Here is a 17,834-nt window from a genome sequence, read left to right as displayed (position 1 = left end):
TCTATGGTTAGTCTAATTACAGCATCAGATACTTCCTGTCCTCAGAAAGCACAAAGAATGGGATTGTGTCTGATGTTTGCATAGGTACATAAGGCAGGGGGAAGGCACTTTGTTGCTTCTCTGCTCTTGCATACCAGTGAAGAATCAAGTACTGTCTGGTCCATAGTATAATATGTACTAGAATATAATACACAAACTAGAATATACTCTTGCAGTTATAACGCTTATAAAGGTACAATATTTACTGCCCTCTTTTGAAAGCAAATGTTTCATGCTCCACTAGGTGTAATGCCTCAGTAATAACTTTATTCTTAATGATTCTAGGTTTGGAATCCACTTTTCCATATAATTAAAACTGAAGTGCTTACTCTGAATGAGATAACACGTGAATAGAGTCTAACTACTTATTTATTTCATAGGAAGGGGAAATTGAGACAGAAGGTTTTAAAGGGAGACCTGGATAAACTGTGTCAGTTAGACAAAAGGATCTGTGGAGGGCTATACTTGAGTACAGTTAAGTAGCAGTGAGGAATCTGAAGGATAGCTATTAATCACTGCTAAAGGGCCATTTTCTCCTCAGTGAACCTGTACGAGCAAGATTTTATAATTGTACTATGAGAATTAATGTATGATTTGATTTCATCCTGCCAGCCACCCTTTTTGAATAGCAGAAAAGAATGACCCTCTGGGACTATGGGATTCTGTTTCCCATATGTATTACAAATTGGGCCCTTTTAGTTCTTTGTTTTAAGGTTTAGTTAGTAAGAGACAGGATCCTGTATTGTGTCTATGTTAATTAGATTAGAGGAATGCTGAAGGCCCAAGCCACAGTGTGAAATGTTCTGATTATAAGATTTAGCAAGGCTTCATTTACAATGTCTTTTGCTCAATATAAAACACTGCTGTCTGTATACTTTTGAAGGTCTCTGTAAAAGACTGTTTGTGTGAATGAGCAGTGCATGCATCAGGAAAAGAAAAGTTGTGAAGGCCATTGTCGGAGCCAGATGGTCAAGGGAGCAGGAGTGAAGAAATGAATAAAAATTTAACAGACTTATCAATGCCAGAGAACCATCAATGCGCATCCAAGACTGAGGGAAGGCAGATTGACGACCCTGAGGTGGAGGCTGGCACCCCTAAAGAGAAGACAATTGATGAAATCAAAAGGACAGGATGGCCCTCTCAGAGGTGCTTTGGAATGTTAACATCAGAAGATAACACCAATTAAGGGGTAACCAGTCACAGACTGACACAGCAAAATCCATAGACTTCAATGGAGAAAAAAGACTATAAGAACAGGGTTGCTTTGCCATGGGACTTTGGGTTCGTCTTGCCACTACTCCAGGAGCATCGGATCGTGACCGACAGAGCCTGGCTCCCCTCTGCCACCAATCTGGCTGGCCACTAGATTGATCCAGATTCTGGACTGGTAACTATAAACATCGACTGGCGGGACTGTGTGCATGGTGTGTGTGTGTGTGACTGAAAAGCATATGCTAACTGCTGTATTCTCAATAAATCCGGCGTTTTGCCTTCTCCCCTATAAAAGATCTTGTGTGCTTCCCAGCCCGAGTTCTGTGTTTACCTTCAGAGAACTGTTTTGGAAAATGGAGGGATACTGCCCTGGATCAAAGGACTTAATAAGCATGTCAGTTAAGGGAGGGAAACATTGGTCTCTGGACAAAACAGCATGAAGTTGCCACACTGATCAAGGGAAAATCAGAGAAGGAAATTGTTTTCAACTGATAGTTTCCTGTCTTCAAGGCAAGTTAAGAGGAACCTACCTATCTGGGCTTTGGCTAAGTATTCAGAGGAGATATGTTATCCAACCAGTTTCTTTTAATCTGAGTTTCTCTTTATTTTTAATAATCTCATTTTAAAGAAAAATAGTGGATTGTTGGGTTTTCACACAGATTGTCTCAAAAGACATCAAGGTCCTTCAGCCTCTCTGATGACAATGGGAGCTTTGGAACCTAACCCCACACTCAGTCTTAAATATAGGAACAAAGATGTCCTCTCTCAGTGAGGTGTACTGCAAAGAGCTGTTGCACAAAATGGGAGGAGACAAAGGACTGAGAAAGAGATAATTTTCTGGGAGGGCAAACAACATATAACTGTGACTGTTCATGCAACATGAGAGCAGTGGCTCATAATTCATTTTTAATTCAAAAGTGCCATATATAAGACACAATTCATATAGCTTTGGCTCAGAAAAAGCAATCTCAGTATCAAGCTTCTGGGCCAGATCTTCAGCCCCATTCCATTCCTTGGAGTTGCTCGAAAAGGATCTAGAAAGCTGTTCTAAGAGACAACTGGAAATTCCCTCGATGTAGGTGAATCACTGGATGGCATAAATTTGGCATAACCAGTTCTAATTAAGAAGTTTCCTCCTCCCCCCCAATGTGTGTAGTAGAATAGCCAGACAGAGCATGCTAAAGTGTAGTGATTCTTCCTGGGAGGCAAGTAAAAGATTGATGGAGGCTGGTTCAGCCTCCAAACAGCTCAAAGAGGATGATTTGGAGTCATACTTACCTCCCTCCTCCCTCACCTGCACGGATTTCTAAATTCTCAATTATCCTGGAGCAGTCTTAGGTACCTGTGTACTGTCACTTTATTGTTTGAAAAAGCAAGTACTTCTTTTCAATATAGAAAGTCCTTTGATTATAGTCTCTCCAAAACAAGGAAAAGGTAAACTCTGCTAGAGTACATTTATTTATAATATGTGTTTTGTCAAAAACCCCATCAAACTGGAAATATATAATGCAAGAGAAAAGAATTACAGTTGTGCACACTTCTCCTTTTCCACTGCGAAATGTGACAGTTTAGAAGGGCATGATTAATGCTTCTAGTTTATGGAATAAAGAAGCTCTGCAGAAAGACATGTAGATGTTGGCAAAATGTATGGTAAAAGGCAGTTGTCATTAGGACACAACGATGCACACCTAAAAGTGAGAGATCATGATATGTCAGATACATATTTTTTCCCTTTAAATACATTACAATGGAATGGAGTGATTAAACAGAATTTTTAAAACATGTTTAAAAGTCTGAATGGCTATCTTTGCATAATAGTCTCTCAGAATACCCCAAAAGGCCCATATGAAAAGATTATACTAACTCCATAAAATTTCCCTGACTTTTGATGGGAATATCCACCCATTTGCGCTCTCTTTTTGAGCCTGTTTTCTGACATTTTCATGATCTCTTTGGCCCCCTAGTGACCAACATGCTTCCAGTAAACTCCGATTTACCCTGCTGATCCATATTAAAATGCTTATCTAAATGTTGTAAATTTGTTTGGTCGATACTAACACTGCCGCATCTTGATTGATAAGGAAAATGAATTTGAACTAAAGTGATGTTGAAGTGTTTACCTAGCATTATGGTATTAGGAGGATATTATTAAGTTATGACTTGTGCATTACAAGATCCTTTTTACATCATGCTTTTACTAGTAATTATATTATGTTTGTCTTTTACAATACACTATGTCCCTCACACAACAGTAATTCCAACACTGGAAGTCTAGAATTTGGTTAAGAATGTGTGTTCATTTCTGAAGCGAATAACAGCAGGCTCTTCTTTTTAATCAAACGGAATGAGAATTATAATTGGACAGGCATCAATAATAGTTTGCTTTACTATGATTTTAATAATCTTCTAAAAAACTTTGTGCTTTGGCAAGTTAAATAAATATCTACAACTGAGCTCAATCTTTGTATTAACGGATTTGGCAACCCCAAATAAAAATCAACAGAGCATATTCCAAGGGCATTTTGAGGCAAACTGCTATGGGCTAGAATCACATACCTAGGACTCGGGTACCTAACTGCCTCTTTAGGCACCTGTCACTGACCTAGTTGAGGTCCCCCTGTTGATCACCTACCACACTGCTGGGAGGGACCCAGCTTCTGAATTACACATGCACTTAACTTGCTGGAGGTGGGCACAGTTTAGGCACGGTTCCTGGCTTTGGGCCTTGAGGCACATGCTCAGATGCAGACTCATATTTGACACTCCCTTGGCAATGGAGACCCTCAATCCAATTGCATAGGCCTTGTAACTAGTGCCATCTTCCCCATTCCTTCCCAGCAGCTCTTGTACATTCCCAAGAATCCCAAAAGAAGCGTGAGCCTTCTGGCTTACAGGGGCATGTGATAGTGAAAGCCAACTTTGCACAGAATTCTAAAACTCTTTATTCTTTACTTAATAGCATGAGAAACACAGAGTCTATACAAAATAAAGGCACCTATATGCACTTCATGGCCTCAGGCTCCTCACCAATCTAGAGCATTTTTTGGGCTTGGGCAAAAATTGCTGAATACCTTAGAGATCTTTCCCCTGCAGCTCATGACTTCTCTTTCAAAACATGGAGCCTTTCCAGCTCAGCTAGTTTTCTCTGACCTCGGCTGGTCCACAGTTAAGCAGGAGTCCCCGCCTAAGAAAGTATGCCTGTCTCTTCCCCTCTCCCACCCAAACCTTTCTTGTTCTTGTTTCAGTGAGTCTCTCAAGTTTAGCTGTCCCCCTACCAACACCAACTGCTGGTGTTTTTTCACTCTCCACTTTTACTTGTTTCAGAGTAGCAGCCATGTTAGTCTGTATTCGCAAAAAGAAAAGGAGTACTTGTGGCACCGATGAAGTGAGCTGTAGCTCACGAAAGCTTATGCTCAAATAAATTGGTTAGTCTCTAAGGTGCCACAAGTACTCCTTTTCTTTTCACTTTTACTTGAATAGTCATTGGGCTAGAAAAAGTGAGACTCACTTGATAGCCTGGTGGTTAGGGCATTCACCTGTGCTGGGAAGTGGAAGCAATGTTCTGAGAGAGAGAGAGAAGACCAGGAAAAACTGAAGCCTATTATTAACGTGAAAACACTGGTTAGCATACTATTAATCTGGTTTCTGCATAATACTCATCATTTTAGTAGCTGAGGACATTGGCATAGTATTGCTTTTTGAAGTGATAAGAACTTCTAAAATATGTTAGACTACATTCTGTATAAGACCAACCTACAGCTAAAAATAACTTAGGTAGTTGTCAACAGCTGACAAAACAGGAGCAATGAGACATATCACACATAACGTTTAACGAGGATGAAACTTCCACTAGACATTGTCTGCCAACTGTAACACCTTTGTCCACGAAGGTTTTATTTTTAAACCATCTGTTTGCATCCATGACCATTTTAAGATAGACACCAGAACAGCCTTAAGGCTACTTCCGCTGAATCAGCCACAGAGGACTGTGGGCACCACATGTACAGTAGTGATAGCTCAAGATAAGATAAAGAATGACAACTATTGTCAGGAGCTGTACAGTAAGCAGATCTTCAGCATGACTCGAGGGGTCATGTGAACTGAGTTGGAAAAAAAAAACAATCCTAATGTCAAATGCTAGAAACTGTGAATACTGGAAGAAATTAGACTAATCCCTCAGTCTACCTTTGTACTCTATGGAATTCATAATGTCCTTGTAATCCATAGCATTAAATGCTATCATAAGGTGAAGCCATAAGTTCTGGCTCTGTTGTTAGCCTCTCCTTAGCAAAGTGACATACCAGTGTTTCCTCAGTAGAGGATCGATTAACCACATATTGGGGAAGAGACAGACATACAAATACTTTGATTTTTAAAACTGGGACAGTTTAATTTGGAGATATATCACCCCTCTCTCCTTCATCTCCTTAATTCTCTCAATTTTTCTTTGGTCTTCCATCCTTACACAGCAATCTCTCTTTTTTATTCCCCTCTCTAGTTTTCCGTACATGCCTCTTCTTTCTGTATCTCATCATCATCTTTTTCTGTCATTGTCTAACAATAAGGGAGAATTCACAGGACTCCATAAGGAAGCTAATAATTGTCCTTATTTATTTGTACTGCAGTGGCCCGAGTCATGAATCAGGGTTCCACTATGCTAAACATTGTACAAACACATAATAAAAAGACCCTGCCCCAAAGAGATTACAATCTAAGTAAATAAAACTTCAAATCATCGATGATTCAACATCTCAATCTGCTGACTCCTCAGCCTCGCATCTCTAAGCTTTCAAATTCACTATCATCTGACACTATAATGACTTCTAATTTGAAATGTGCAGTATCATGTCATTGGACTCTTATAGTTATAGGAGTTACTGCAATTGAACTGAACCCAAGAGAAGAATTTTACATTAATTAACGTAATATTTTTACAATAACTCATTTTAACTCACTGTTTATAATGTTATCTTACTCCAAAGCAATATATCATTTTCTTTCCTCATTAGTTTATTGCTGGTTTTTGTTTGTTTGAAGATTATTAGGCCATCAATTTGTGCCACTCACTCTATGGGCAAATTTTAGTAATGTTTACATGTTTAGTTATGTTTACATTTTAATTTTTGTCTAATGATATGATGTAAATTCACACTCTTGTTGTGTCTAGTTCAATCAACAACTAGATTACCACAGCTGAGAACTCAGTATTTGACTTCTGAATTTTTCAAAATCCAGTATCATTTAATGGCAGAACAGTTCATCAATTTAGTGTTATCTAATTCCAGGATGGTTCATTCTTCCTGTGCCATTCTGGCTTCAGAGTGGCTCATCAATTCACTGTCACCAAACTCCAAAATGGTTCATCAATTTCGTGGTATCTAACAAGGGAACTTACATCAATTCAGCATCATCTAAAATCTGAATGGTACATTAATTCCATGTCACAGAATGGTTCATTCAAAGTCACCTATCTCCACAGTGGTTCATCATTTCAGTGTCATCTAGTTCCACAGTGGTTCATCAATTCAATGCCCTGGAACTCTAGAGTAGCATATAATCTAATTAAAACTCATCAAGAAAGAACACGATGACCAGAAAATAGAAAGATATACAACAGGTAAGTATAGAAATCAAATTTAGACGTCAAGGACTCTCCATTACAGGGAAGTATGTAACTTATTGGTGCATGATTACCTTGATATTTTTAGCATGTACTGAAAGTATCTATCCACTACATTATTTATCTATCCAGCACTTTCCACTACGGGTTACCTATCCGTCAAGAATGGAATGCAACAACTATATCATATGGTATGTATTATAAATTTTTTACACACATTTTCTTTCTCTCTCTCTCTCTCTCTCTAACTTGTGTACGCACACGTACATACTTGTAGTGGTCTTTATTTTAAAAAGAACCTATTGTCCCACACATTTATTATCTGTGACCTTTCTACAAAGGATTTTGGGTGGTGGCGTCCCTACCTTCTTCTTTATTTGTTTTTATGGCTAGGCTGTTCAAAATATTGGAAAATATACCACAGAGAACAATATTGCATTTGTCAGAGGATGGACTACATAATCTAATTGGCATTTTCATTTACCATTTCTAAAATTCTGTGACATTATACAATGCTTTCTCTATAGAATACCATGGTAAATAGTGCACAAGAGGGTCAGTTACTGAATTTTTACTGTGTATGCTACATGAGGGTGCATATTATACCTAATTAAATGACATGTTGCCTATATGTTACCTTTGCAAAAAAGGACAGACTCTCGTGAAAAATAACTATGCAAGTGAAGATTTCTCTACCAAAAATGAGGACTGATACTTAAACTGGAGCAGATGTCGAAGTAAATATAACATAGGTAGAAGAGCTAGTGCTCCAGGGACACACAGCGTCCCCTGGGGAAAAACTCACCTGTAAATTACAAAGGAAACAGAAGAAAGGAAGATAATGATCATAAAAATCCTTCAGCAAATGACAACATGGACTTAGGTATGTGTACATTACAGATCATTCTTAATGGAACCAAGGGGACCTCAAGTGTAGAGACTGGTAAAGTTGAGAATGGTTCTGAGTCAGTGTGATAGGGTTTTGGGACGTTGCAAAAAGTAAAACCACAGCTAGAGTAACATTACTGCTGCATCATTTGCTAGCTGCAGAGATGGACTGTGAGAAACTATATAAAGATCTCTGTTAATATGACTTCATGCAATCCAACCTCATGATATCACTTGTACAGAATGGAGTTTGGGGAAAAACACAAATGCAATACGTAGATGTGCAGGAACAATGTGAGCTCAGTAAGTTAGTTAACCCACAAATTAGCCAATATTTTAAACAAAGATTACAAAGAAACTATGGCCTAAAGAATATACTGCAATTGTTATCCTGTGAGTACTACAAGGGAAATGGGTGAGCAGCGACATAGGAATTCCGGAAAAGAAAACAAACATGAGAGGTGAAAATCCTGGCTCCAGTTAAGTCAGTGCGAGTTTCCAAAAGCCAGAATTGTAACCCAAGAAGGAATGTGTTCCTAGAGTGGTGAAAAATAATTACTGCTTGAAATTCAGCCGTGTATATTTTAGCTAAGATGAAGGGGGAAAATACTCTTGAAAAAATGTTGCGTATTGTTTAGATATACCAATACAATTTGGAACATATGTCAAACATGGTGACAATGGATTAGATACTGGGGTTTGATCTTTTCCAATCGATCAGTGGTGCAGATACAAACATAACTTTAAGACCCAGGAAGAAAGGTAGTTTTGGGCATTAACTCAGTATTTTTGTATAATGTGTTGAGTGCACAAGGTAGGGACTCTGCCCATTCATAATCACCTCTGGGGGAAGCTTCTTATTCCTTCTACCTACTTTTATGGCCCTGATCATTGTAGTATCTGAGCACTTTACAATCATTAGTGGATTTTCTCCTCCCAACACCCTGTAAGTTAGGGAAGTATTATCCTCATTTTATAGATGGGGACCTGAGGCACAAGATTAAGTAATTTAAGTGACATTAGACAATCCTTTCTATATAAGATTGTTACAAGATTTTTAAAAATATGTATTTATTTTGCTTAGTTGTAATGGAATTACTTTCTATTAGATTTATTACTTGTGCCCTAAGTTAATGTATCATTGCATGGCCATGCTAATATTCAAAGCTAATGGCACCTAAAATTTCCCATATATATCTCAGGTTTAACAGTTTAAATAGACTGTGTGATACTTTCACTGTTGCGTAATATTTTATTGAGATTCAGTACAATATTATATGATGAAATGATTCATCACAGATTGATTAAGCACAATGGATTCAATTTGCTTCAATATTTCTCCCTTCTGGGGTTTCTTTTTTTCAATAATCAGAAGTAGAAAAAAAATCATGCCCTATTCTAGCTGTGTTAATCATTTCCCAGATGGATGGACACTTTAGTGTTTAATTACTTTTCAGTGTATGCCAGCCCTGTTTTGTCTGCATGACCCTTTGGAAATGCCATGCTACAAACTGAAGCTTAGTTCAGCAGCCTTAAAAAAGTTATTACCCTATTTAGTACACTTCTGCAAACTTCACTTTGAGTTTAACTTTCACTCTGTTTTTTTGATAAGAGGCTGTGATATCTGCACTGCCCTACTACGTCTTGAAGAACAGAGCTTTTTTAGGTCAGAACCAAAGATCATGGAAGTGCAGACCAGTTCACCAAGAGGGTTAGTTAAACTCACATTTTGAATTTGCATACTATTCTCCTATATTATCCACAGCCAAAGAACAATCATGTTAGCAGGAGAAACAACATTATTAAATACATTAAACTATAAAGGCTTGGAAAAAATCACACAGTTCCTTAATATAATGGGGGAGGGGTCAGGGAAGAGAAAATTCAAGTTACTTTAAGGAACTCAGAGCTTTTCAGGCTCATTTTAAAATTTTACAATTCCCAGGAAAAGTCACCAGTACAATGTTGATTGAGTCTGAAAGACTTTGGGTTTAGAAAACTTATTGCAATGCAGAAACTATTTGGTGGCAAAAATATTCCTGGGTTTTCCTGTTGAGTCTGAGATAAGTTTGATAAGGGGAGCTCCTTCAATATAAACAGAAATTGTTACACGTAATTATCAAATTGTCTCTGTATTTCTTTTGGAAATCTACAGCAGTGTTTCTGAATATTTGGTAGAACAATTTAAAGCAGAGGTGCAACAAGGAGGGAGAACCCAATCCCCCATAGCCAGAGAGAGCAGAGGCTGAAGCAGTAGCTAGAAGCCCAGCAGTGTGCTGGGGACAGGCATGGCCCAGTCCCTGAGGTCCTGAGTCTGGCTGCAGCTGCTGAGGGGCCCACCAGTCCCCACACATCCAAGCAACCAAGGCCTGAGATGTTCAGCACCAGGAATCATGGCCCTGGGGCTTCCCTTCCCCAGTGGCATAGGGAGCCAACCTTGCCCCCAACTCAGCCTCCCCCAAGGGAAAGGAAGCCCCATTGGAGTTGGGTGGCTCAGGTCCTGGTAGCCACCTGCCTCCTTCTTTAGCTCCACCAGGCAAGAGCCAATCACTTGGGCTCATTACCACTCCCAATGGCATGTATTTTCTTCTACTGTCAATATAATTTGATATTATTTAAAATGTATATACGAAATTGTTAACAAATCTGTACTTATAGGATGATTATTTAAGGAAGACGAGGCTTCCATGATAATCAATATGTGCTTCACTTTCAAATTCTTCCCCTCAGGCTTTCCTAGTGGCTATACACTGGAATCTCTTGATATGAAAATGACTTGAAATACACAAACTTTGGAATGGGGGAAAAGATCTATTTCATAGGCTTCAAATAAATCTTCTATTCTTGTTTCTCCCTCAGAAAGGCTCCTCACTGCAACAATCCTACATTCAGGGACTGACCAGGCTTCTTCCAGAATCAGTCACTACTGCTCGCAGCATAAGCCAGAGAGGGTGCTGGAGATTGATGCAACATGTATTAGTGCTCAGAAGTGAAGGACTGAGCCTGGGTGACCACTATTTACTAAAAAAAAAGGAGTACTTGCGGCATTTTAGAGACTAACAAATTTATTTGAGCATAAGTTTTCGTGAGCTACAGCAACAAGTACTCCTTTTCTTTTTGCGGATACAGACTAACACGGCTGCTACTCTGAAACACTATTTACTAGTTATTTTTGTTGAATTCTTTGTATCTTCCGTTTTAGTATCCATAAAGCTAATCTTCTGGTACACACTGTATCAATTAATATTTGTAAAGGCTTTCCTAGTAGCTATACACTGTAATTTTCATACGTTATATGACACTGCTAAATGTAGAATCATTCATTTCTGTAGATCTAACTAGCAACAGCCCTAGCATAGAATGCATTTTGATTCAAACGTGTATTACATAAATTCCAAGTTGATCTGAGTGCAATAAAATCAGGTTAAAGGTGTTTTACACAGTAGGGATTTCTTATGCTAAATTATTACATACACGTTGGAATACAACTCAGTTTAAATATAAAACAGTTTTACCTCTTTTTATAGGGTTCCTTGAACTCTATACTGAACCTATGCCCTTTTCCACCCATTTCCATGTTTTGGTGGGTTTTTTTTTGTCGGGTGGGGGGCGGAAATAATCAAGCATTTTTAAAAAAAAACAACAGAATTATAACCTGCGGTGAGTGGTACCAAAAGCCTCAGACCCGAGTGTCATAAGTTACTTACTGATTGTTTTCGGAGTGGCAGCCGTGTTAGTCTGTATCAGCAAAAAGAACTAGGAGTACTTGTGGCACCTTAGAGAGTAACAAATTTATTTGGGCATCAACTTTCATGGGCTAAAACCCACTTCATCAGATGCATGGAGTGGAAAATACAGTAGGAAGGTTGCCAACTCTGTCTACATATCTATTCAGGGACACCAGCATAGGACCTAATCACATCAGCCACACCATCAGGGGCTCGTTCACTTGCACATCTACCAATGTGATATATGCCATCATGTGCCAGCAATGCCCCTCTGCCATGTACATTAGACAAACTGGACAGTCTCTATGCAAAAGAATAAATGGACACAAATCAGATGTTAAGAATTATAACATTCAAAACCCAGACGGAGAACACTTCAACCTCCCTGGACACTCAACTACAGACCTAAAAGTGGCAATTCTTCAACAAAAAGAATTCAAAAACAGACTCCAATGGGAAACTGCAGAGCTGGAATTAATTTGCAAACTGGACACCATCAAATTAGGCCTGAATAAAGACCGGGAGTAGATGGGTCATTACACAAACTAAAAACTGTTTCCCCATGCTAATTTTTTCCCCCTACTGTTACTCACACCTTCTTGTCAACTGTTTGAAATGGGACATCCTGATTACCACTATAAAAGTGATTTTTCCTCTGGTGATAATAGCCCACTGTAATCGATTTGTCTCATTAGAGTTGCTAAGGCAACCCCCATCTTTTCATGTTCTCTGAATATATGTATTCAGAGAGCATGAAAAGATGGGGGTTGCCTTATATAGTATATAGATATATATGCTATATCTATCTTCCTACTGTATTTTCCACTCCATGAATCTGATGAAGTGGGTTTTAGCCCACAAAAGCTTATGCCCAAATAAATTTGTTAGTCTCTAAGGTGCCACAAGTACTTCTTGTTCTTTTTACTGATTGTGGTATTTTAGGGGCCCTCATGCAACATCACAGCAACTTTCTTGCATAAGATACGGGTAACTATACATGAGTGTTATTTGCAACAATGTTAACTGTAAATAGAAACATGCTTGGTCTGATTAACCTTGGGCACAGTTTCTGGCAGAAGAGCTGTAATATCTTTTATTGGACCATCTTCTGTTGGTGGGAGGTAGAAGCTTTCAAGCTTGCACAGAGCTCTTTTCCAAGTCTGGGAAACTAGCTCAAAGTGTCACTGCGAAACACAAGATTTGAACAGATTGTTTAGCTTAAGTTGCTAACACCTATTTCAATGGACCATTCAAGGTCAAGTGACCCATTGACACCCTTCCAGTCACAGGGAGAAAAGAAAGGACAACAGGGAAGCATCTTGGGAGGGGGTTGTTAGTGGATTACAGATTGTTTTAACAAGCCATAAAACCAGTGTCTCTATTCAATCCATGATTTTTAGTGTCTAGCAAAGTTATGAATTTAATCTCCCAGGCTCATCTTTTGAAGATGTTGTGCTGGTTTCCTTTGAGGATGAAGACTGATTGGTCAGACATAGAGTAATTGCTTTGTGAAAAGTGTTCACCCACAGATGATGTCGTGTTTTTATCTTTTATTAGAGTGTAGTGATTATCTGGTTTCACCCACATAGTTGCTAGTGGGGCATTTAGTACACTGGATGAGGTACACCACATGTTGTGATAGGCATGTGTAGGCCCATGGATCTTGAAAGGTGTATTGTGGGGGGTGGTGATCACTGTAGCAGAGGAGACATGTCTGCTGGTTTTGCATCTGTTGTTCTGGCAGGGTCTGGTGCTGCTTTGAGTTGGTGTGTCGTGATCTGTGGAGAGCTTGCTTCTGATGATGAGCTTTGAGTTAGTTTCCCAGAACTGAAGATGAGCTCTGTATAAGCTCGAAAGCTTGTCTCTCTCACCAACAGAAATCGGTCCAATAAAAGATATTACCTCACCCACCTTGTCTCATCAATTTATTCTTATTTACAAGGTTATTACCCAATGGTATATCCTTTGTTATTTTCACAAGGCCTTTTAAAATGGTGATCCCTTACCGTCTGGCCCATGATTACAGCACTTTAGATAGGCAAAGATTTATATATTCTTCTACATTGAAATGTGTTTGATGTGTAATTTCAATTTTATAATATGAATACAAAGTTGAACAAATTAACATGTGTTTACTTAAAACACAAAACAATGTACAATCATTTCAGTAAGTTTGATCACATCTTGAGGATAACCTATAACACTTGCCAACTTTTTTTTTTTTTTTTTTAAGGCCAGCACTTTTGTGTAGAAAATACTACCTGTCATGATTTTTCAGATCAAGTGTCAATTTTGATCCTAAAAAGATGGAAAGCTAGATTTCCCCTCTGCATTATGGCTAGTGTGAACTGAATCACTGGCTTACCTAGCTATAGGAAGATCTTCCTAGTGTAGAAGCATGATAGTGCTTCCTATGTCACCATCCTTCCTGTGGTTTGGGCAGGGGGCATGGCTGGGGAAAAGGAAGTTGCCCCATACCTCAGTGATTCCCACCTACCATAACAGACCTTGGTGTTCTAAACTGTGCTAAGGGCTAGCCAGGTGCAGAGCAGTCACAGGATCAAGGGATCACAATGGATTTTTAAGGCCAGCTCTAAGCCAAGAGGAAAGTCCAGAAATAAAAATCACAGAATAACTGTTATATTGGTATAACATAACCACATCCACAGCGGACCATGCCCTGGAGCCAAGTTTCACTTCAGACATGACAGCAGAACATATTACACAGTGAAACTTGCCTATTATGAGTAACTAGGGAACTGAAATAAATCAGTTCCTTCCGGTAAGTAGTCTTCTAACAAAGCAGTAGCAGGACTGCTCTCAGTGAGCTGATTCCCTGTAGCCCCGTGCCTTGCATAGCTATTTACTTCAGCGCAAAATGGATGTAAACTGCTTTCATTTTGATTTAGTAGCATTGTACCTCAACTTTGCATTCACTTTGTGTCAATTTAAATGACTATGCAAGGTGTCAGGCAATGGAGAATCAGGCCCAATATCTTTGAGGACACTTCAAATATACTTTGGATTATCTCTTAAAACAGGAAGCTGTCTAGTACTGGCATAGTTTGCACATTTTTCATTGTACATATGAATGTGTGTGTGTGCAAGGGCATAAATATCTGTGCCACATTAAACTACAAGTATTACTTGGTATGTTTGCCCCTTTAAATCATCACTTTGACATGTTCAGAAAGTAGCATGAAAAGAAAAGAGAACATCCCAAATATTTGCAAAGGTTTTTCTCAGCCATAAAGAAAAACAGAGCCTGTACATAGCACACATTCCCTGCCTTCTCATAATAGTGGAAAGTCCAGCAAACTATTCTATTGTTTTTGCCCATTAAGTTTAGTTAATTGTGGTGAAATAAGAAGAATGTGACAAGTTAAACTATCATAAGCTTTAATCATTTAAATTTACCAGTTAACACAACTTCTCTTATGCAATGTTATTATTATGAGCATTTAGAAGTTCCTACCAAAGTTCTTATTTTTCAGAACTATATTTCTTAAAACCCTACCAAAATAAAGAGCATACTGTAAAGGTGTTCTCAATCAGTGTACAGAATAGGTGCTATTAAAAAAAAAAAAAAAGGGACCATGAAATTTGCTAACTGATTATTGGATGTTGCTTACCAGTTATATTTAGCATTTCCAGTAGGAGACATGTCGTTTTGGATAGATTATGATTCATATTTTTGGAGTAAAAATAATATTATTGGTGTTAATTTTTTTTACCTGATTGATATTAAAAAATTGGCTCCACTTTGAAGTTTCACCTAGAGATAAGTTTACAAGTTGCATCAGAGAACTTTAGAACCCATCAATCTCCTCTGCAAACAAGTATCAGCCCTGCAGAAATGGTGAGTTGTGTGTATTTGGGTTGTATATTTTATCTGAAAAAAATATTCTTAAACTTTGCTTCAGAGAGGTTTTGATGGGTTTTATGTTTCAATTAAAAGGAGAAACTGAATTAATATTCAGGATAATTACAACTCTCGGAGGCCTGTTTTCCTGTGGATAATGAAAGTTACAAATGTATACCATGGATATAATTAGTAATTAGGCATTATTATCTCTTCCATGGATCCCATTCCTAGGAAAAGACACTACTAGGGAGGCTTTAATACATATTTTATGATTTACTTGGTATCACTATCTACATACATCGTGAAAATAAAGCAACACAAAATTATTATATAACTGGTTAGAGTGAATGGTTATCAATACCCTGCAAGATGAAGTTACACAGTAACATTATTTATTCTCAAAACGTAGTTTTATTAAATTAAATATGTTTATATTTTTGAAAATACATGAAATACAACTTACTTTTGGAAGGGACACGTAGATTGGATCGAACCACTTGTAGTGAGTCTGCTTGTACCCGAACTTCATAGCTTTTCACACTTTCATAGTCAAGAGGCTTTTTAATGAAGATAACACCCGTTCTGTTATTAATGTCAAACACATCTGGAATCCAGCAAAAAACAAACAAACAAGTAACTTTCTAAAACCTGTAGATACTAATAGGATGTTTCCTCAAAATCTTTAAGATTACGTATTTCCATTCTTGTAAAGACATTATTCATTCCTGTTTCCTACGACATGGGGTTGAGGGATCGAAGCCTTCACCACCCTAAGGCCTCCATAGTCCATCTCCCCAGCTGAATTTGTTATTGTTCTCATGAAAAGGGCAAACTGCTGATGTGGGTACTGGAATCTGGTTCTGGAACAACAAACTTCAGGGCAAGCTGAAAAAACTATCTGGATATATTAACTATTCCCACAGCTGGGAGAAGGTTAACGCCAGTCTACAGTATATTAAAACAAATAAGACTTCTCTGTAAGTAGCTCAGTATCGGTACCACCAATTCAACCTACAGCTCTGTTGATAGCCATGACTTGCAGACTTGACATTCATAGTTGTCACTCTAGAAGGCCCAGGGCACAGAATGGAAATAGAAAAGGTCTTAACATGTGCATTTAAGTCGGCGTGTAATTTTTGTTTGTAGATCATTGGCAAGTCAGAAGAAGAGAAGTGGATTCAGCTATGGCAAGGGAATAGTCCACAAGTGACAGATGAGCTGCTGAGCCAGCGGGGCCCGTCCCCAGGGGCCATGGCCAACTGGGGGGCCTCGGAAAAATGGGTGCCCGTGCAGCACTCCTGCTGAGGAGCAGGGTCAGGTCACGGGGGCTTGCTGCACTCCGCCTGCCTGGAGCTCCTGCTGGGGAGTGGGCAAAGCCCCCATGAGCTGACCCTGCTTCCTGGCAGGAGTGCCAGGCGAGGTGAGCCGGGGGGGAGGAATGCAAGCTTCCACGCCCCAATTCCATTTCCTCGGCAGGAGCGCGGGGAGAGGGAGTGCAGGCAGAAGTGGTGGGGAGGGACCCTCACTTGCTCTGGCCCAGGGCCGACAAACCCCAAATCCGCCTTTGTCCACAACAAGAAGTGAAACAGTCATCTGGCTAATCTGAAAGAAACTGGAACTGACTCAAGTTATGGCAAATCTTTTTGCAAGCTTCTCTACTGCAACCAAGTAACACAAGTCTAATATTTCATTACATGAAAATATATCCTAGTTGAGTTGATCAAGTGTGTTCCTTTTTCAGCAGTGGGGTGCTGGGTGATATGGAATGCTGGGTGATAAGGCAGGGATATGTTATCCCTGACAGAGAGGTTTTATCAGTGTGCAAGAAGAGGGCTGAACTTCCCCAGGGGCATATAAATCTCCCATCATCACTTCCATTCCAACCATGATCATGACATGACTACAATACTACACTATATATACACTTTCATCCCAGCCATGAGATAGGTCAGAAGCAATTCTATTTGAACGCTGTGCAGTTGGGGTTCTGCACCATTTTATTGGCAGAGCTGGCCAGAAGATAGTTCTGAGGATCAGCTGCTCTATGTGGCAGACCTCAAGATTACCTGTCAGAAAATCCACAATATGTGAATACTTGAGGGTCACTAACATTAAATCCCATTCAATGTCTTACATCTGCTCCCAGGAGAGGAAGCACAGTATGAAGCCATAGCCAGGTCACCTGTGGCAGAATGACCAACAGTGAGACATACTGGCAGGATGAATAGGGGTGCCAGAGAGCAGTTTAGAGAGACAAGGTAATATAAAAATATTACCCCACCCATCTTGTCCCTCTAATATCCAGTGATGGCCACAGCTACACTGCATACAGCAGGAACCAGTTTGGTAGACTAGCCGTTTTCATGGACAACCAAAAGACAGTAGTATTGCAACTGGATTTTGTTGTGAATTTAGGATCATCAATGAACTTACACTATTCCTTCCTGTACCTTCTGTTCAGCCACAAGCCCATTCACCTAGG

The 17,834-nt window shown here is 39.1% G+C and overlaps 1 protein-coding gene across 1 annotated transcript in view; it reads right to left on the bottom strand.

Annotated features, from left to right (window-relative positions):
- The window catches only part of PCDH15 (protocadherin related 15), a 665,248-nt gene that overhangs the window by 98,870 nt on the left and 548,544 nt on the right, over window positions 1-17,834 (bottom strand). Inside the window, exon 25 of the mRNA XM_043551059.1 lies at window positions 15,816-15,956. Coding sequence (XP_043406994.1) covers window positions 15,816-15,956 — 141 coding nt within the window. The remainder of the gene's footprint in view (window positions 1-15,815; window positions 15,957-17,834) is intronic.

The sequence above is a fragment of the Chelonia mydas genome, chromosome 7 (assembly GCF_015237465.2).
Source record: "Chelonia mydas isolate rCheMyd1 chromosome 7, rCheMyd1.pri.v2, whole genome shotgun sequence".
Lineage (NCBI taxonomy): Eukaryota > Metazoa > Chordata > Testudines > Cheloniidae > Chelonia > Chelonia mydas.
This window is presented reverse-complemented; position numbering and strand designations above follow the sequence as displayed.